This window comes from Lutra lutra, chromosome 7 (genome assembly GCF_902655055.1).
Source record: "Lutra lutra chromosome 7, mLutLut1.2, whole genome shotgun sequence".
Lineage (NCBI taxonomy): Eukaryota > Metazoa > Chordata > Mammalia > Carnivora > Mustelidae > Lutra > Lutra lutra.
Genome location: NC_062284.1, coordinates 44,438,884 through 44,458,914, shown reverse-complemented (window position 1 = coordinate 44,458,914; position 20,031 = coordinate 44,438,884). Strand labels below are relative to the sequence as shown.

The 20,031-nt window shown below is 46.4% G+C and overlaps 2 protein-coding genes across 5 annotated transcripts in view; both read right to left on the bottom strand.

The window, feature by feature from the left end:
* Positions 1–1,508: 1,508 nt before the first annotated feature.
* Positions 1,509–6,047, bottom strand: FBXL22 (F-box and leucine rich repeat protein 22). The gene is made up of 2 exons (XM_047736358.1): positions 5,382–6,047; positions 1,509–2,460 (listed from the first exon to the last, which is right to left on the bottom strand). The coding sequence occupies exons 1-2, from the start codon at positions 5,714–5,716 to the stop codon at positions 2,124–2,126; spliced, it is 672 nt and encodes a 223-aa protein (XP_047592314.1). The 5' UTR covers positions 5,717–6,047; the 3' UTR covers positions 1,509–2,123.
* A 2,192-nt stretch (positions 6,048–8,239) lies between these two features.
* USP3 (ubiquitin specific peptidase 3) overlaps positions 8,240–20,031 on the bottom strand; it is a 115,450-nt gene continuing 103,658 nt past the window's right edge. For all 4 annotated transcript variants that reach the window (XM_047736353.1, XM_047736356.1, XM_047736354.1 and 1 more), the window contains 4 exons: positions 15,682–15,800; positions 14,492–14,605; positions 14,285–14,352; positions 8,240–11,842 (listed from right to left, as the gene is read on the bottom strand). In XM_047736353.1, the coding sequence (XP_047592309.1) occupies positions 11,677–11,842; positions 14,285–14,352; positions 14,492–14,605; positions 15,682–15,800 (467 nt within the window). In that variant the 3' untranslated portion in view covers positions 8,240–11,676. The remainder of the gene's footprint in view (positions 11,843–14,284; positions 14,353–14,491; positions 14,606–15,681; positions 15,801–20,031) is intronic.

The window sequence follows — 20,031 nt, the reverse complement described above, 5'->3', positions numbered from 1 at the left end:
CTGGCTATCAGTCAGAGGAGAGTCAGAAACTAGGGTTCTGTTGTCCCCCAGACTATACCATCAACTCAGGGCAAACAGGACCTGCTGGGAATACAGACTTATCAGAAATAATGAAAGCAAAGCCCTGGGGTTTAAGTGGTGCTGTTTTAAATAAACATTTATCCCCCTGGAAGCCTAAGCTTTCTTTCAACATTGTTTGCAGTACTAGTAGGGGCAAAATAAAATTCCTGCAAGGCCTCTTTCCTGAGTCCAGAACTATGGCGAGTAAACTGGAAAATCACCCAGAGAAAGTGGGGGTCCTCCCATTCCCCTGCAGCTGGCGGCCTGAGGGGGCTGGCTCTCCCCACACAGGGGTGAGAAGGGATTATGCCAGGCCTCAGTGCCAACACCCACCTGCTTCTGGGCCTACCACTGGCCCAACAAAGGGGTCCAGGGCCACAAGTGAGGCCTCTAACAGGCCCTGGAGGGGTTGGGGTAGGGTGGGCTGCTGCTTGCTCCCCGCCCCACAGATTCTGCTTGGAGAAATTTCAGCTCCCCTGGCCTTCCCCTGACAATCCTCTCTGCTGGGAGTAGGTTGGGGTGGGCGCTCTCCTGCTCTCATTTCATGCTCAGAGTAACCTCTGAGGCCTCTACAGCCACCCACATGCCTAGTTCTCTGATATTTCCTGCTCCCCTTTCCTCCTCACTAACCCTGCTCCAGCCATACTGATCTCCAGGCCTCCCCTAACTCACTCGCCATGCTCCTGTTTGGAGCTTTTGCATAAGCTATTATTCCCTGCACCTGGACTGTTTCCCTGCCAGATGCCGCTCAGCTCCCTCCCTCACTGCATGTGGTGAGGCACGTTGATCAACCCCTTTTAGGTTCCTTTCCCCTCCCCAAAGCTTCACCAGCAATTGCCAGTTAGCCCCTTACCTGGTGCTCCCCGCACCAACACCCCCACCATCCCCATATACCGATAATTTATTGTCTCTTCTCCTACCACGAAATTGGAATTTTTTTTCCTTGCTGGCTTCCCAGTATTGGGCAACCCGTGAGTAGGGATCCAGATCCCCTTTCCCAGACAAGAAACACCTGTCTCAGGTGACTTAAGGGTCCCAGCTGGCGATGGGCGGAGCTGGGGCTGGAGCTGGAGCATGGCCCACGGCCCACCATCCCGCTGTGCTCCCTGCTTTCCCTTCTCAAGTTTTCACCGTGTACCTGGGACCGGAAGTTCTGCTGGGTGGCCGGGAGCCTATACTTTGGTGACTATCGGTGGGACATCAGTGACTAAAGCTCCGAAATTGAAGTCCTGGAGTGTGCCCACGTTGAGCAAACCCAGCAGGTAAAAATCTTTGTGCGCGCTTCTCGCGGTTTCATTATCAAAGGACTTAACCAGGCTGCCGCTTTTGTTTTCTAATCTTTACTTCGGGTTTTTTCAACTGATTTCCTCTGCCTTTGTGATACGAGAACGGTAGAAAATTAGAACTATGTGGTTTATGTTAAGAATCACATCCAACAGCGATTTGTCTAGAATCATGTGTACGGGCTGGCTGGGGCGCCAAGCCAAGGCGCGGATGGCAAGGCTGCGGTGGCGGGCTCGGCGGCTGTCTCCGGCGGTGAATCCCGGCTTTCCCCTTCCTCCAGCCCACTGGTACAGCGGGGGGGGTGGGGTGGGGGGGTGGACACTGGCGGCCGCGAGCTGAGCGTGCGGCGCACGGCCGGCAGCCGGAGTCGCCTCCCTCGCCCCCCTCCTGTCCCCACGGCGCCTGCGCCCTACCGGGTGGCCACGCCTACACATGGCGGTTATTTCGCCCACAGACAGCGGTCAGTCGCGGGGGATGGTGTGAGCCCCTCGCCTGCTGTGGACGAGAGTGGCGAGAGGCCCGGGGCGGAAGGGTGTCGGGACAGATGCTGGTGTTTAGTGAGGGATATCCGAGTGTTTTCCCAGCATCCGGTTAATCTCGCACTTCTGTGCGTAAAACCGTAATGTGAGGTAGGCATTAACGTCCCCATTCTGCAGACAGGGAAACTGAGGTTCAGAGATGTGGCGACAGTCTAGGAAGTGTTGGGGCTGGGGTTGGAAACCAGGTCGCTCTTTCTGCTCGGGGCCCTTGCCTGGGTGTCCTGTCCCGACACGGTCAGCCTAGCGCGGCAGCAGCTTGCGAAGAGCCGTGCCCGACGCGCTGGGGAGCTGGTCGGGGATCATGGCTGCGCTGTGCTCGGCACGCAGCGCCAGGCGCGGGCACGCGGCGCGCAAGCGGCGCAGGCCGGCCGCGCTCACGTTGCGGCAGAAGTCCACGTGCAGCGTCTGCAGCGCGCGCCCGTGCGCCGCCACGGCGGCCAGCGTTAGGTTGGTGACGCGCGCGCAGTTCTCCAGACGCAGCGCGCGCAGGCGCGGGCAGCAGCGCAGGAGGCACGCCAGGCAGTCGTCGGTGACGTGGCCGCAGCCTGAAAGCGTGACGGACGCCAGGTTGGGGCACCTGCGGAGAGATCGCGGTGGCCCGGGGTGGGGGCCGATGGCGGGTACGGTTGGCATCCGCCCCGCCCTGGAGCTCCGGGGTCCGGGAGCTCCCTAACTGCCCTGGGACTCGTGGCACAACTCCGTATATATTGGGCAAGGAAGTGAAACGGACTTAGCCAGCTGAAGAAACTTGCCTGCGATGACACGGCCTGGATCTGAACCGGGATTTCTGTCCCCTTTCCCCTACTCTTTCTGCCTCTCCACCAGACCTCAGTCTGCGTGGGCTTTTAGCTTCCTGAGCCGCCACTGGTCCTGCTGTGGGCAGATGGGGTGCAGGGTCCAAGAACTCTAGGTATTCTTGGTTCTCTCCGGGCCTGTTGCTTTGGGGGGTGGGGGTGCGGGGAAAGATGCGTGGTGACCACTCCAGGCTGGCTTCAAGCCGAGGCCCAGATGCTCCTGGCAGGATGGTCAGTCAGATGGGAGCAAGGGTTTCTTACGGGGTGGCTTTGGGACAGTCACGGTTGAACCCTCTAGGCTGGGGTCAGGGCACAGCCCTGAGTATGCCTGGCTCTGGGTTCTCGAGCCCTGGTTTCTGTGCGCAGTTAACTGGGACAGTTCTTGCATGCCGTCTGCGATGCCAGCCGAGAAGAGGTCAGGTAGGCAGTAGCTAGAACCGGGTCTGATATGGGTACAGTCAGGCCACTTGTAAAAAGATCTTGAGTAAAGTTGGATTTGGCTTATTTTGGTGTGACCTCGGCTAAGTCACTCCCTGAGCTTTAGTTTCCCTCTGTGTGTGTGGGTGCACAGCAGGGAGGGAATAATAAAAATAGTGAAGGTCAAAATTTGGGGTGTAAAGAGCCTGGACAGGACCTTCTGTAGTCAACTGTAACTCACTTTTGCTAGGAGCACACCGGATCAGATTGCTTGCGGTCAAGAGGGGCCTGTCTTGTGTGCAGGGACCTTGGCTCTCTGTAGAGGGAGCCGTCAGCTTTTCCCCATCAGCTTCCTCCTTAACCCCTTGACTGCACCTGCCTGGGCTAGCCCAGCTCTCTCGTGCTTGGGGAAGGGGCACCTTTCACACAGCCCATCCCATCTTCCCAGTTCTTAAGTTCATATGGCTTCTTCAGTCTTCATATCAAACCCCTTGCACTTTGTTTTATGAATGAAGAAACTGGCTCAGAGGGCTCAGGTGACTGGCCTGTGACTTATTTGCTCTCTGACCCTGGACAAATGTCTGAACTGTGCTAGTCCTCATTTGTTAAGTGGGAGAAATTGTTAGCTCGGGGGTGGTTATGACGATTAGGCCTTTAATGTTGAGTGGTCCCTTTCTGTTCTAAGAACCTTTAGCATAATCCCTGATGTAGAACAAGCCAGAGAAAGAGCCGACTCCTTCCCTGCCATCCTTTGCTTCTCCTGTCTCGCTGTCAAGAGCTGATGGCTTAAAAGAACCAGATTTCATGGATGTTATCAGTACCTACTGTGGGCCAGTGCTACTGTGTCATTTAATCCTCTTAGGATGAATCACCTATCTCACAGACTATTTTACAGATGAAGAAATTAGGTCTTCATATTTGGTCTGGGTCCCATGGTTGGACAGTAGTAGAACTGGGAGACTCGGCACAGAACCCTTACCACCAAGCGCTTTGTTCTTTTTGTGACACTCGGGCCCTTGCTGCACCCACATGGTGACATGAGAGGACCACTCCACACCTGCTGATGTGGGAAATTAAATTCTCTTGCAGCAAGAATAGAACAACTTCAGAGCAGGCCTGCCCCTCCCACCTAGATCACTCCAGTCTGATTCAGGGGCCTTGTTAAACCCATCAGAATGGCCTCATCCAGGCAGGGCCCAACCAAGTCCATCTTGTTTTCTTCTGACTGCCTTTAAAAAAAAAAAAAAAAAAAAAAAAAGGCAAGTCGGGGCCACCACTCTGTTTCCTTCCATGCCTGTCTCGCTGCCAGCAAACACAGCTATTAAACCAAGGTGGCAGCAAGCTGGCTGGGCCTGGTTTGTTAGTAACCAAGAGATGCTTTTCTTCAAAGGCAGGACAGGAGTGGTCAGTTGAAGCTCTGAGCGAGGCCGGCAGCAGAGGTCTGCCTGCACGGGCTGTCCTAGGCGGGAGGCCGGGGCCATGGGGGTCCCTGTGGCTCAGCCTCGCTACCTGTGGTAGAGCTGACCGATTGAACACAGGATGTATTTGGGACACACTTAGGCCAAAAAATTATCTGTTCAAAATTCAAATTTAACTGGATGTCTTGAGTTTCTATTTTCTAAAATCTGGCAGTCCTAGACTGGGTAAATCACATGACCTCTCAAAACTTTGATTTGCTCATTTGAAAAAATTAGGCTAAAACACCCTCCCTTACGGGTATGTTGAGATTAGTAATATTCTAATGACGAAACCATTCTTAAATATCACCACCGCTCCTCCTGGAGTCTGGCTTGGTGCAGCTAACCCAGCGCACCCTAGTTGTCCTTCCTTAGCTGCGTTCCACAAGTCCTGGAGTTTGTTTGCTAGGGGAAGAGAGGAAGGGTAAGCTGATTGCTGAATCTGGGAAACTTTCCCAGGGCCTGACCTTGAAAATCTATGCTCAGCTGGACCCTCTGAGCTCTTAATGGCTGCTAGGGAGGACAGCTGCCCGAAGGACAGCGACAGCTGAAGCCCAGGTCTTCTGTTGGCAGCAGAAGCAGCTCCAGGACCTGGGAGGCTAAGAGGAGAACGACTCCCCGCCCGTGACTGTATGCCTTCTCCCGGGACTGTGCGGGGGACAGGCCGGGACGGTCTGCCTTGGGCCTAGTTTGAGGCTCCCCAGTATGGAGGGATCTTGGTCTTGTAATTTGCTCTCCCCACCCCCCCCCCCCCCCCCGCCCGCCCCAAGCTTCCTAGAGCTGTAGGAGCCAGATCCTGCAAAGCCAGCGCTGCTCAGGAGGTGGCCTACCTGTCGCACACCTGGAGGATGAAATCATTGACCAGGCTCTCATGGCGGCTGCAGATGCTTCTCTGGAAGGCGCTCTTGAGCCAGTCCTCAATGCTGCACACCTGCACGCGGCTCGAGTACCAGCAGATGGAGAGGCTCCTGAGGGCCGGGCTCAGGAGGAAGTTGTCCTTCTTGAGTTCCATGAGGGAACGAAAGTGCAGCAGGGGCCAGAGTGCAGGGTCCTCAAACACGTCCTGGAGCTGGGGGCAGGTCCTGGCCAGGCTCTTCCTGCTGTCCTTGTCCAGGAAGGAGAAGAGGTGCAGCAGGCACTCCCGGTTGAGCTGGGTGATGTGCATGGTGGGCAGCGGCCACGCTGAGTGTGGCGGGAGCCCGGGGACCTGACTACCTCCTCCTCCTCCCGGGCTCTGGGCTGGTGGACATATATGGTTGAGGAATGGTGTTTATTTTTGGCGAACAACTGGTGCTGAAGCTCCAGAGCAGGGCGGGGGGGTGGGGGCAGGATCCAGACGTACGTGCAGCAGTCTGTGCTTCGGCTTATGTTCAGAGGAATTGAAAATCCTGGCAGAAAAGCAGCCTCTTGAAGCTAAATAGCTTCCTTAAAAGGGAGTTCTTTTCTTTGAGTTGACAGTGGTGCTTAGCAGAGCGCTCTTTTGGCTTTTCCCAAGGCATTTTCGTTGGAGGTGGACGGCCTGACCACCTGTCTGGGCCTGCAGTCTGCTCACTGGGAGGGACCTTGGTTATAAATTGGATCTGTTCTCATTCTCTAGTGGATCCGTGTGAGTCTTCTGCTCCACTCCTAGTCGGAGTGGTTGTAGGGAGCGAAGGGTGCCAGTTTTGTGTTCAAAGCTGTAAGTTAAAGCCCTGGGTAAGGCCCCATTCCCTGTGATCTTTGCTCAGTGGTGATGGTTTGCAGGCTGGGCCCAACCACCTTCAGGCCCCACCGCCCTCCAGCAAGCACAGGGATTTCCTTGGCGTCCCAGCTGGCTCTGTTTTTACCCCGAGTTGTTGCACAAGGATTGATCTTAAGTAGCTTAGCTCTCCGAGGTTCTTCTGTGTGTATGTGCGAGACATTTTAAGCTTAAGTTGACTTGGCTTTACATCTTAACATTTTCCCAGTTACCTGCCCTGCTGTAGCTCGTTTATATTTCCAGAAACGTCAGCATGGATGAGAGCGCTCTTAGTACAAAACTGCTTGAAACAGTTTTAGGTTAAAGTGTTTTAGTCTCAGCTTTCCCTTAAGCCAGCCAGACACTACCCTCTTGGTAGAAGCCTTCAGTCTGCACACTGGGAGGGACTGTGGCCTGGGCAGGCCACCTGGAGGTCTTATCTCTGTTACGTTCTCCCTTCCTGAAGTAACTGACATTTCTCACTGTGTGGATGGTGGATCTGTTTTCTAATACTGCTTCCCTCCCAGGCCCACCACAGATGCTCCCATAATTGTGCTGCTGTGAACTACCAGCTGTGTGTGCTGGTTCGTTGGTTCGCTCAGGGGATGCTGACCAGAAAGGCTTCGCCGTCTCTGTCGCAGTGAGGCAGGGAACACCACCTAAGTGGTGACCTTTGTTCATTCTCCTATTTGGTTGGAATTGGAAGTAAGGGAATACTTTGTGTCCAGTTGTGTGGAGTAAGGCCTCGAAGCAGCTGTTTTGGACCGTCTTCTGGCACTAAGGCTTGGTCGTCCCAGCGCAGCTTTGCCTTTCAAAGCACAAGGCAGCCAAGGCAAGAAGAGCAGCCGTTCCGGCCGACGCCCTCTGAGACACCAGACTCATTCCCAGCAATGCCAAGGGGAAGGAGTGACTTTTCTTAAAAACAACATATGCCAAGGAACAGCTAAAGGAAGCAGTTCCTAGGGAAGGGGTAACTAGCTACTGCTAATACCGCAGATGACCATTTTAATGGCTCAAGAGACCGCGGACACCCCTCCCTGGCTCTCGTACTTAGTCAAAAGGGACACCGCAGCACCTCAGATGGATTTTAATAGTAAGCCTCCTCATGTCCACTTTTCCTCCCCAGTCCCGTCCAAACCAGGACTCTTCAGTGCGCCGGCCTCTGGAAATGGGCAGTTCTCTCAGCCTCTTAAAAGGCTGGCCACCGGGCCGCCCCCGCGGCGTGGCAGCTTTCACCGGAGTTGCACAGCGTGGCTGGACCGGCACTGGCGGGGCAGGGCCTGAGTGCAGCTGCCCAGGGGGTGGGGGAGCGCAGGGTTGGGCCGCCAGGGTGGTGCTGACAACACTTAGCCGTTTTGCCCCGAGCCGCAGCAGCCCCAGGGCCTCTGACTGGCCTCCGCGAGGAGCAGAGGAGCTGTGCTGTGTGGGATGTGGAGGCAAAACCGTCTGCCCGTTCGCAAAGACAGAGCGGAGCAGGCAAATACGTACCACAGGAAAATGACTGGTGTCGGCAGAGGGGGGTTCTTGTTTTTTCCTGTTTGTAGGGGACGATGGGGACAGGTCGTATATAGCAACTTATTGAAAAGCAGAATCTTTATTTTTTTTACCGGTGGCACTTACTGCATGTCTGACTTTTTAAAAGGTGACCGATAGCCTTTGCACAGAGCCCCAAAGCTGGTCCCTCGGGTGCGGTCTAGCTCTGCAGGAGTCAAGTCGGCCTCGTGTCGGAGGAGAGCGGCAGGATGATGTCCCTGGCCTCCGGAGTGCCCCAGTCGCCTGCCCAGGACCTTGGCACAGGCGCTAAGGCACCCTTCTGGCCACCACCTGCCCCTCCAGGCCGCCTCATCCCGGCCTGAACACCCGAGGCCCCGGGGGAGGGAGGACTTAGTGCTGCTGACCGCCCAGGCCCGTCCCCTGAGCAAGGACCTCCTCACTTACTTGGCTCCCCTGAAAGGAGTTGAGAAATAACAGTCAAGAGGAAAGAGACCAGAACTTTAATGATACTTTCATCCATAAAAGAGTTCAGGTTGGTGAAGCAGAAAAGGGCTGTGATTACAAGGTAAATGCGGTCAGTCGCTTGCACCAAAAATCCTCTCGCGTCGTACAAACTGGGCTTCCACGGCGGATGCTCACCGGAGACCCAGGCAGCACTGGCCGGGGAGGGTCCGGAGCCCGTCGTCGCTGGGACCAAGGGCGGGGTTACCCCAGTGTGCGGGGCGGGGACCTAGCACCACGGCACCTCCCCCACCCGAGGGTGCCAGCCTCTTCCTGCACTGTGGGCACATTCCTGTGGCTGCACCCCGGTCTCTCGGGACCCTTGCCCCGGTTGCAGCACAGGCTGCTCCTGAGCCCTTCCAGGGCCCAAGTGGAGAGGCCATGGCAGCAACAGGGTGTGGGAGGGAACGGAGGGGATGCTGGGGGCTGCGGTGAGAGAAGTGTATCTAAATAGACTTATGTACGCTCAACCAATGAAAGAGACATTTGGCTTTTAGAAATAAATCTGTCCCCAACCCCAGAAACCACGCCGCTGAGTAGGTTCCCCGGGTGAGATACACATTTAACACTTAACCAGGGCCTGTACACTTTACTGGTTTAATTCTATTACATATGTCATCACTAGACACTGAGTAGAATACAGTGGATAAGCAAAGGTTTCTCCACCATGGAGAGAGATTTGTGTTGCCACAAACTTTCCATCACCCACCTGTGTGGGAGGACTTCTGAGGAAGTTTTCTTGTTCCAGGGAGCCAGTTGCCAGAGCGAGGCACTGCCTCTGCTGCGGTCTCTGGGTCTCTGCGTGAGCCACCCACGCAGAGCCAGCATGGCCCCAGGGGAAAGCCCTGAAGAGCACAGGAAGATCAGCTTTTTAAAATAGGTGTAATAAGGCTACACAGTTGAATTTTTTAAATACAAATAGGCACATTTACATCACTGGTGTTCAAATGGATCCAATCACCTTTCCAAAGGAGCCTTCATAATGTCATTCAAACATTTCTGCTTAAGTGAAATCAAGCAATAAAAACACTCCAGAAATTCAAAGAGGAGGTGTCCAACTCTTAAGCCAGCAGTGCTGCCGGTCTGAGGACCACTTTCCCCATCAAAGTAGTCTGGCTGTCAGGAAGTTCCCTTTGGTATAAAAAGACCATTTTTCACTACCAATATCAACACTGCCCAAGGCTACATTGCTGAAGTCCTCTGAGCTGCCCACTCAGAGAAACAAGGGAAGTGCTAATGTTAGAAGTCACAGCTGTATGCCTTCTACACAAAAAAGGCTGTATTCACAGGAGATACTGAACAGATCAAGGAAGAGGCAATTTTAAGTTCAACTGTATGTGGTGTTAATGTGTTGCTATATTATATTATGTGGAACTTTCACTTTTAGATCAAAAGGTTAAATATCACAATCTCCTACGGTTCAACCTCATATAATTTAGCATTGTAAACTAATTTAAATACATGTTTCCCTCTTAATTATCTTCTGGACTTCGTGTCTAAGTTGTAAGACCTAAACATGACAGCAAAGCTTTCTTCTCTGGAGTGGAAATGCAAACCGGTGCGGTCTGGGAGTCCTACATGCTGACGGGACCGCCCGAGCCTAGGCATCCCCTGCCACATGTGGCTGCTGAGCCCTTGAAATGTAGCTAGTGTGACCGAAGAACTGGGTTTTAAACTTCATTTTAATTAAAACTTAACCACATGTGACTAGTGACCGCCGTACCAGATAGAACAAGTTGAGCCGTAACTGGTTAGTGAAGTGTTGAGCTGCTGATTTCTGCCCTGAGAAAAAGACAGGATTTATCTAGCGAATATTAAAATGGAAGTGGAGCCACACCTGCTCCTGCAACTTCAAATATCTGACCCAGGAGGACAGCCATCAGATTATTCATGCACTTTAAAAAAAAAAAAAAAAAAAAAAACCAAAAAACTTGGCTTTTTTTTTTTTTCTTTTAATAGAAGAAACAAGATTACCAAAAATTTCAGCTGGCTGGCTTAATATGAAAGACACTCGGCCCCTCATAGCAACTTGGAGAGAACAGAGAAGAAACTAGTGACTGGAACAAGAGATGTGCTGACGACAGCAGTGCACGGTCCCATGCTAGAGCCCATCAGGGAGCGCACACTTGTTCTCCACAACCTGCTAAGTACTGCCCCCCACCCCTACCCCACCAAGAGATTGGCTTAGACCCCTTGCAGAATCAGTTACCTTCCTTAGATATAATTCTGGTTCCAAATTTCAACTTGGGTTCAATATTGATAGTTCTTATACCTATTTTCTCGAAAACAATTTTAAAACAAAGACTACTAAACTCAAGAATATAAACTTTTCAAAGTGAGAATATTTTTAGTTTGCTCTGCTATCAGGTTAGGCCAGTGAGGGTTGTTAAAGACCAAAGGAGCAAAGACTCAAATCTCCTTCTGGAGGAGCAGACCCCATAGTGTTACCTAAAATGTAGGTGAAGGTCAGAATCTACTCTGGAGGTCAGTATCTTGACCTCAGATGGCCGAGCAAGAAATAAGACAAAAGTGGACAAGCAGTTATTCCCAGCGTGATAGCCAGTGGGAGAACTAGATGCTGGTTCAAAAGGCAAACAGAAGCTATGGTTTCCTCTCACTGGATAATATCTACACTGTGTAGCGGAGTCTGAGATTTTTCAACACTGAATGTGTTTGGTCTTCTTTGGACTTTTCTGTACTCCTATCTCCATGAACACAAATACACACGCAAAAGATATTCCAGAACAAAACAAACTCAAAAGGAGTAATTCTTGAATTTGCAGTACAGGTACAACTGAACCAACAAATTTATTTAGTTAGTGCTGATAAACAGCAACCTTGAGAGCTACTAAGAGCAGCAATTACCTGACCTGCTTAATGATGCCCTCCCAGTTCTCTTGTACAATCAAAAGGAACGATTATGGAGCGGTCACTGAAATCCCGTGGGCTACAAGTTCTGTGCACACATGATCCTGGCTCTCCCATCAACCTGATCTCCATCACAGCTGTGAAAGGCAGCAGGCGTTCTGTTGCTCTTCCCAATCAGGAACACATCTTGCTTTCAGCATGTGAACATAACAAAGCATTGATGTAAATGTGCCTCAAAGTGAGAACCAAAAACATTAATATAAAAAAGTCAAATAGAACTAAGTTCTTGAAACTACATAAAAAACTGAATTATTACAACTAAAGCAGCAAATCAAAATATCTGCTGAGGTTTTCTGGTAGAACTAAAAAAAAAAAATTAGTTGGTGCCCATGTTCAATACGTCACTACCATTGACAAAATAAAACTAAACCCAAAATAGGAAATTGAAAAGTGCATAATGAAATCAAATCTTGGATCAAGTATTTATGGAAAATTGGAAATGTTTGTCCGGTATATTTGACAAAAACAATGATTTAAAGGAGGTATTAAAGTTTATCTGATCCAGCTTTGGCCTGGCGTTCCACATAGAAAAGGATGTAGGCCTTTGCTTTCACAACGGTGTCTTCATCAGTCAGTGTTACAGTACTGTCATTGAAATGGAACCAGCGACCTTCATGAGTTGCATAGGCTGTGTAATGTCCAGAACCAACCCTGGAAGGGAAAGTTAAAAAATGAAAGAAAAGGGCTACAGAAATAACAAAAGGACCTGAGCAATCATATAATTTGTTAGATACACAATAAATTAGAAGTACTGTAATAGAGAATATACCCTAGAGACTGGTGGTTTAAGATGGCTGACTAAAATCAGCTCAGGTGTTTATATTCCTCAAAATCCACTGAAATGACCAGGAATATACCAACACTAGAAATTCAGGAAAGAGTGCCATCGAATGACTAGAAGCTGAAGATTTTCTTTTTTTTTTTTTTTTTAATTTTATTTATTCGACAGAGAGAGAGAGAGAGAGAGATCACAAGTAGGCAGAGAGGCAGGCAGAGAGAGGAGGAAGCAGGCTCACTGCTGAGCAGAGAGCCCGATGCGGGGCTTGATCCCAGGACCCTGAGATCATGACCTGAGCCGAAGGCAGAGGCTTAACCCACTGAGCCACCCAGGTGCCCCGAAGCTAAAGATTTTCTACAACACATAAAGCAGTGTTCCTCTGGCACTGGGTTAACAGAGAAACCAAAGAGCTAAGCACTCTCACCCAAACAAGCATAGGTCAAGGCGCAGGGAAACCTGGACCAATGAAGAACAGATTTCCATCAGAGCCTTGGAAAAAACCTGAGCTTGAGAAAGTAATCTGCCTCCACGGAAGCGCCCTCCCTGTACTGTGGCCCACAAGCACTTTTCTTTTTCTTTCTTTTTCTTTTTTAATTATCTATTCAAGAGAGAGCATGAGGGGGGGAGGGTCAGAGGGAGAAGCAGACTCCCCACTAAGCAAGGAGCCAGATGTGGGACTTGATCCTGGGACTCCAGGATCATGACCTGATCTGAAGGCAGTCGCTCAACCGAGCCACCCAAGTGCCCCCACAAGTGCTTTTGCACTCACCCAGGGAGCCCTAGAGTCAGCCCTCCCAGCAGGAGAGAAGCCTTAGGTAAACAGACACCCCACAAGTGCTAGAAAAACCCTTACCATTTACCAATAATGATCACACTCCTCATTTATTATGACTCAATGAACAGCCAAAAATCATCAAAACCTTGGGGGAAGGCGGGGGTGTGGATAGTATGAAAGAGAAGTTATGGGAAGAACAAGTAAAGCAATTAATGACTAAAAAATTTAATGTAGAAAACCATAGAGCTTTAAAAATTATAATTAATATCAATGGTTTTGAAAAGATACTACAACCATAAAACGAAATTGTTCCTCTTATGAAAGGAAGTTATCAGAAAAATAGGATTGCCACACTATTAAACATTTCACAGAGGAGCTTATCTTTAATTTGGATATAGATGAAATCCAAATTGGTGATTTGGAAAAACAGGCCACAGCAGTCTTCAGAAACACAGAGATGGAAATCATTAAACAGTGGTTAAAATGTGTGAAAGACCCAGAAAATTCACTACGTAGGAGGTCCCCCTCATCCTTGGCTTTGCTTCCCAAGTTTAGTTACCCACAGTCAGCCGTGGTCCAGAAGATGATCCTCCTTGTAACATCTCATCAAAAAGTCAACAGAAGCTAACACTATCCAATTAATATTTTATAATTTTTTGTAAATTAAAGTATTACAAATACATATGTATAAGAAAAATTAGACTCTATATAGGGTTTGGTACTGTCTGCGGTTTCAGGCATCCACCAGGAGTCTTATAATGTTTTCGTACAGATGGGAGCTGCTGTACATGTAATAAGGGTTCCAGAAGAAAAAGTAGAGAAGGGAGTGGGACAAATACTAATTCCATGAGCTGCAGACACTGATGAAGAGTATTCCTATCAACTACCACGCCAGGAATACATTTAGTTCAATTTCCTAAATCCAAAGACAGGAATCTTATAACCTTCCAATGGGGAAAATATGCTGCCTACAAAGGGATGAGAATCAGACTGGTAACCATGAATGATGAAGTCAAGGGAGCAACATCTACAAAGTTCTGAGGGAAAACGGATTTCAACATGGATAGGGGTTTGTCCACATTTGAAGGTAAAATAGTGAATCTCAAGAAATCAGAAGGTATAAACTAATAAAATTTTTAGGGAAAAATTCAGTAAAATAAAAAATGAATCTTTAAAATAGATGACATGAAGTAAGTTCCAAATAATTTCCCATTTTCCCCCACTTTAAATGGCACCTGGCAAAGGAAATAAAAAACCCTGGAGTAAAGACTACTCAGGATTTTGTGGACAAATAGCTTGGGTTCTGCATGCGGAGATCAAATGAATCCTTCTCCATTTTGCTTTCATGTGCCTTCTTCCTTCACAACATCCTTTCAAGAATATTCTTTCATACCACAATTGAAAGAAAATTCAACTTCACCCACTTTAATGTATCTGAATCAATTTTTTAGGGAGTTGAGGGAGAATTATCAAGCGTGGTGCAAGACTGCTGTTCTTCACCGTGCTTTTTCCAAGCATGAGAAGCCACTGACACACTTACCCGGAACCATGGTGAACCACCACAGCGGCAAGGTCGTACAGGCAGTGCTCTGGGCCACTGTTCTCAGGCTACAGAACAAGGGAGGAGACAACCCAGGACTGAGTTAGGAGCAGTGGTTAATGACATCCTATGTCCTACCTCAATGTGAAGACTTGATTTTCCTGAAAAGTCATCTTTTCACCATCTAACAAAGATAATTGATCTTACCTCTAGCAAGTAGCATTTCATGTCCAGGCCTCTCAGGGGAAATTCTACATAGGTATCAACTTTGTTTCTTAAATATGCAGTCCAATGAAATCGTTTCAAATGTAAGCATAGCACCTGGATGAGAGATACATCAGACAAAGATTATAAACAATTAACATCTCAATAAAATTAAATACTTGGTACTAATGTCTCTTGATGAAATTTTAGGTGGCCTATCAGTTTATCTTTTGAACCCTGATCGTATTTTCTTCTACATACCTTATTGTGGTGTTGTGATTTATAATATAGCACCTGATAACTAATATTACACTGCATGTTAGTGAGCTGGAATTAAAGTAAAAACTTTATATATATATATATTAATACAAATTATATATATATAAATAAATAGGTCCTGACCTCCCTTTCCTAACACAGAGCTCTGAAACCCTTAGAATTTCCTAAGTGATAGCCATAAAGGTGTCTTTGTTATGTTAATGAGATGACTTTTCTGTCTGCACCTAAGGATGGGGGCTGGTTGCCAGGGGACCCAACTCTGTGATTACAGAGTTGGAACTTTCAGTCTCTCCCCCTGCCCCCCAAACTCCAGAGAGGGGAGAGGCGCCGGAACTGCCAATAGCCAGTGAGTTAATCAGTCATGCCTCTGTAATAAAACTGTCATAAAAATCCAAAAGGAGGATCTGGAGAGATTCCAGATGGGGAACCAGAACAGTTGGAGGCCGATGCTGGGCCTCAAACTCCACAAGGATGGAAGCTCCTCTGTTCAGGACTCCACTGACGCATCTCCTCATACACACCTGTAGCTTGTTGGTCAGAAGCATTAAGTAGTAAGCTGGGCTTGTGACTGGCTTCTGAAGCAGAGGCAGTCTTGGGGGACTGAGACCTGACCCTGTGGGATCTGATTGCTGTCTTCAGGTAGACAGTGTGAGAGTTGTGGGAAATTGTAGGACCCCCACTGCTGCACAGTCATGGTGTGGTGGGAAACCACCCCTCCACTCACTCGTTGGAAACTGTGATCAGGACACATTAATTATGCATTCTCAAAGGACTTATTTACCTTTCACTAGCAACTCGAGAGACCAGTAAGAACAGAGCACATAGGCTAAAGTTATAAAAATGATTTATCTTCTCATCAGTCATAAACATCTTCCCCCTCAAAACTGCCTTATAATTTGAGAATCAGTACTTACCTTGGGTAGTTTTTGAATCCAAAACTTTTTAGTGGATTTTTGTTTCTTTTTGCATTTGTGGCACATATATAACTCTGTCTCATCAAGTTCTTCTAAGTCAGTAAAACTGCGAAGACAATCTAAAACCAAATTGATTTGGGCAGCATTAAAACAGGATGCCTTCTACAGATGCAATACTATGCTATAGACAACAGACTGTGGACTTTGAAGCTGGACAACTCTGGCTTGAATCTCAGAGTTAGCAACTCTGTGACCTAGAAAAAGTTAGCCTTTCTCAGTTGCAAAATGCAGACCAAACCAAACAAAACAAAAAAACCCCAAACAACAAAAAAACCCCTATTTTGAAGCACTGCTGTGAGGAAAATAGATGTGTGTCAAATGCCTGGCATCATGTCTGACATCTGGTTAACGATCAGTTAATGACAGGTGGTATTGCTAGGTTTGGTGCTATTAATGAAGAAATAGTTTGGATACTTTTGCTAAAAATGGTTTCCTTAATGAAATCAACATTTGAGCAGCAGTCTGCTCTCAATATCTTATAAAGGACAAAGCCCCCAAGTTCATAAAAAAGTCAGGCTTAGATCAAACATTTTCACAGTTATAACTTATTAAAAAAAATAAACACAGACTACAGGAGGCTACATTACCAACCTTCCTATGATACCTTCAGTGAATCCTTTGTCCCAGGCTCCATCCTCAGTCCCCCGGACAAACCACAGATCAATTTTTTAAAGGTTTAATTGTGTAATCTGGCATTTGTTAAACTGGCCCCAAATCTATTCCAGCCACCTGGTTTTGTAAATAAAGTTTTCCTGGAACACAGACAGACCCCACACCCACTGATTTATATATCATCTGTGGCTGCTTTTACACTACAACAGCAGAGCTCAATAGTTGGACTTTATGTGTAATAATGCCTAAAGTATTTACTACCTGGCCCTTTGTAGAAAAAAAGTTTGCCAACTCCTGTTGCAAGAAGTAAGGTATGTATTGTTCTGTAGAGAAATAATAATGTATAATTTTTAACGAATATGAATGCCTATGTACCCAGCAGCAAGTAAAGAAATGGATTCACTCCAGTACTTGAGGAAATAGACTTTATGTGAATGGCATCCCCTAGAGTTGTGCAGTGAGCAACCTGAGCAGCCAGGTGTGGGAGCCCTGTTAGGAGTTTCCTGTATTTTCCCAGTAACAGACCCCATCTTTCCCTCTAGGGATAGACATTAATTTTGTGTTAATTGTCTTTTTGCATGCATGTATGCATATCTGAACAGTATGTTTAGTTTGAAAAGTTGGGTAGCAAGCACTAAACCTAGCAAAAGCAACACTGTCTGTACTCAAGAATTTTCAGGTCATACTCTGCTTCGGCTTCCATGAGAGAGGATAAGAAACAGACTGGTGGCACAGGCCAATGTGGGGCAAGGGGAACCAGCATTCTTTGTGGAGTATTTTTTTTGTTTGTTTGTTTGTTTAGTATAATTGGTACATATTAATTTCAGCTGTACAACATAATGATTCAGTATTTGTATCTATTGTGATGTGATCACCACAGTAAGTCTAAACATCCTTTAAAAATTTTTCCCTGTGATGAGAACTTTTGATCTATTCTCTCAGCAACTTTTAAATATACAGTACAGTATTAACTACAGTCACCATGCTATATATAACTATAGTCACATCTGCATGACTTATTTATAACCGCAAGTTTCTACTTTTTAACCTCTTTCACATATTTCGCCCACTTCCGATCCCACACCTCTGGTAACTACCAATTTCTTTTCTGTATCTATGAACTTGGATTGGCTTGGGGTTTTTTTGTTTTTGTTTTTGTTTTTTAAGATTCCACATATAAATGAGTTCATATGGTATTTGTCTTTCTCTGACTTAGCATAATGCCCTCAAATTCCATTTTGTTCTAAATGGCAAGATTTCGTTCTTTATGGCTGAATAATATTCCATTATATAAACCTATTGTCTTTATCCATTGATCCATTATCTTGATTATTGTAAATAATGTTCCATGAACACAGGGATCATGTATCTTTTCAAGTTAGTTATTTTTATTTTCTTCAGAAAAATACCCAGAAGTGCAACAGTTGGATCATATGGTAGTTCTACTTTAATTGTTTTAATTTTTAAACATTTTTTATTGAAATTTAATTAACATATATTACTGGTTTCATAGGTACAAGCCTGTGAGTCCTTAGTTTATATAATATCCAGTGCTCATTACATCACTTAATGTCCATCACCCAGTTATTCCATCTCTCCACCCCCTTCCCTTCCAGCAACCCTCAGTTTGTTTCCTATGATTAAGAGTCTCTCATGGTTTGTCTCCCTCTTTGGTTTCATCTTATTTTTTCCCCTCTCTTCCCCTGTGATCCCGTTTTCTTAAATTCCACATCAGTGAGATCATATGATAATGGTCTTTCTCTGATTGACTTATTTCACTTAGCATAATACCCTCTAGTTCCATCCCTGTTATTGCAAATGGCAAGATTTTGTTTTTGATGGCTGCATAATATTCCATTGTATATATGTACCACATCTTCTTTATCCATTCATCTGTTGATGGACATCTGGGCTCTTTCCATAGTCTAGCTATTGTGGACATTGCTGCTATAAACACTGGGGTGCAGGTGCCCCTTTGGATCACTACATTTGTATCTTTCACATAAATACCCAGTAATGCAATTGCTGGGTCATAGGGTAGCTCTGTTTTCCACAATGGTTGCACCAATTTACATTCTAACCAATGGTGCACAAAGTTTCCATTTTCTCCACATCCTCCCTAACACTTATAATTTCTTATGTTTTTGGTAACAGCCATTGTAACAATTGTGAAGTGATAGCTCACTGTGGTTTGATTTGCATTTCCCTTATGAGTGATGTAGAGCATCTTTTCATGTACCTGTTAGCTGTATCTCATCTTTGAAAAAAGGTTTATTAGGATCTTCTCCCCCCCCCCTTTTTTTAATGGAACTGATTGTTGTTTTTTGTTTTTGCTATTGAGTTGTATGAGTTCTTTATATATTCTGGACATTAAATCCTTAACAAGTATTATTTGCAAATATTTTTTCCCATTCAGTAGGTTGCCTTCTCATTGTATCCCTTTTGCTGTACAGAAGTTTTCTGGTTAGAAGTAACCCCTCGTATTTAATTTTGCTTTTGTTGCCTTGGAGACAGAGTCAAAAAGCCACTGACAAGACCTATGTCAAAGAGTTTACTACCTACGTTTTCTTCTAGGACCTTCATGGTTTCAGGCCCTAGGTTCCAGTCTTCAATCCATTTTGAGTTAATTTTTGTGTATGGTGTAAGGTGTATGGTTTCACTCCATTGCATGTAGCTGTCCAGTTTTCCCAGCATCATTTATTATCCTTTCCCCTTGCATATTCTTGGCTCCTTTGTTGTAAACTGACCATCTATATATGGGTTTATTTCTGGGCTCTCTATTCTGTTCCAGTGGTATTTGTATGTTTCTACACCAAAACCATACTGTTGTGAATACCGTGGCTTTGTAATTTAGTTCCAAATCAAGGCATGTGAAGCTTCCGGCTTTGTTCTTTTTCAAGATTTCTTTGCCTATTCGGGGTCTTTTGTGATTCCATACAAATCTTAGGATTTTGAAAGGGATTTTTGATTTGACAAGAAATTTTGATAGGGACTGAACTGAATCTGTAGCTTGCTCAGGGTAGTGTGAATAACAACATTAATTCTTCCAGTCTATGGGCATGCTATATATCTTTCCATTTATTTGTGTCATCTTTAATTTTTTTCTTCACTCTCTTACAGTTTTCAGTGTATAGGTCCTTTATCTTAAATTTATTCTGGGGTATTCTTTTGATGCAATTATAAAAGGGATTACTTTAATTTCTCTGACAGTTTACTATTAGTGTATAAAAATGTAGTGGATTTTTGCATTTCGATTTTGATCTGGCAACTTTACTGAATATACTTTTTTTGGTGCACTCTTAAGGGTTTCTATATATAACATGTCATCTGTAAATAGTGAGTTTTATTTCTTCCTTTCCAATTTGGATGCTTTTTTTTTTTTTTTTTTTTTTTATCTTGCCTAGTTGCTCTGGTGAGGAATTTCAATACCTTATAGAATAAAAGTAGTAACAAACAAAAAGTAGTAGCAAACAGGGTGGACAACCCTGTTTTATTCCTTATCTCTGAGGAAAAGCTTTCAGCTTTTCACCATTGAGTATGATGTTAACTACAGGCTTGTCATATATGGCCTTTGCTATGTTGAGGAATGTACCCTCTATACCCACTTTGAGTTTTTAATATAAATGGGTGTTGGGGCACCTGGATTGCTCAGTCAGTTAAGCATCCAACTCTTGATTT

Bases quoted from the DNA above. Each gene is read 5' to 3' on its own strand.
- FBXL22 (XM_047736358.1), bottom strand. From the start codon at position 5,716: ATGCACATCACCCAGCTCAACCGGGAGTGCCTGCTGCACCTCTTCTCC. The intron at 2,461-5,381 runs GTAGGCCACCTC...ATCTCTCCGCAG, and splicing joins ATCCTCCAGGTGTGCGACAG to GTGCCCCAACCTGGCGTCCG.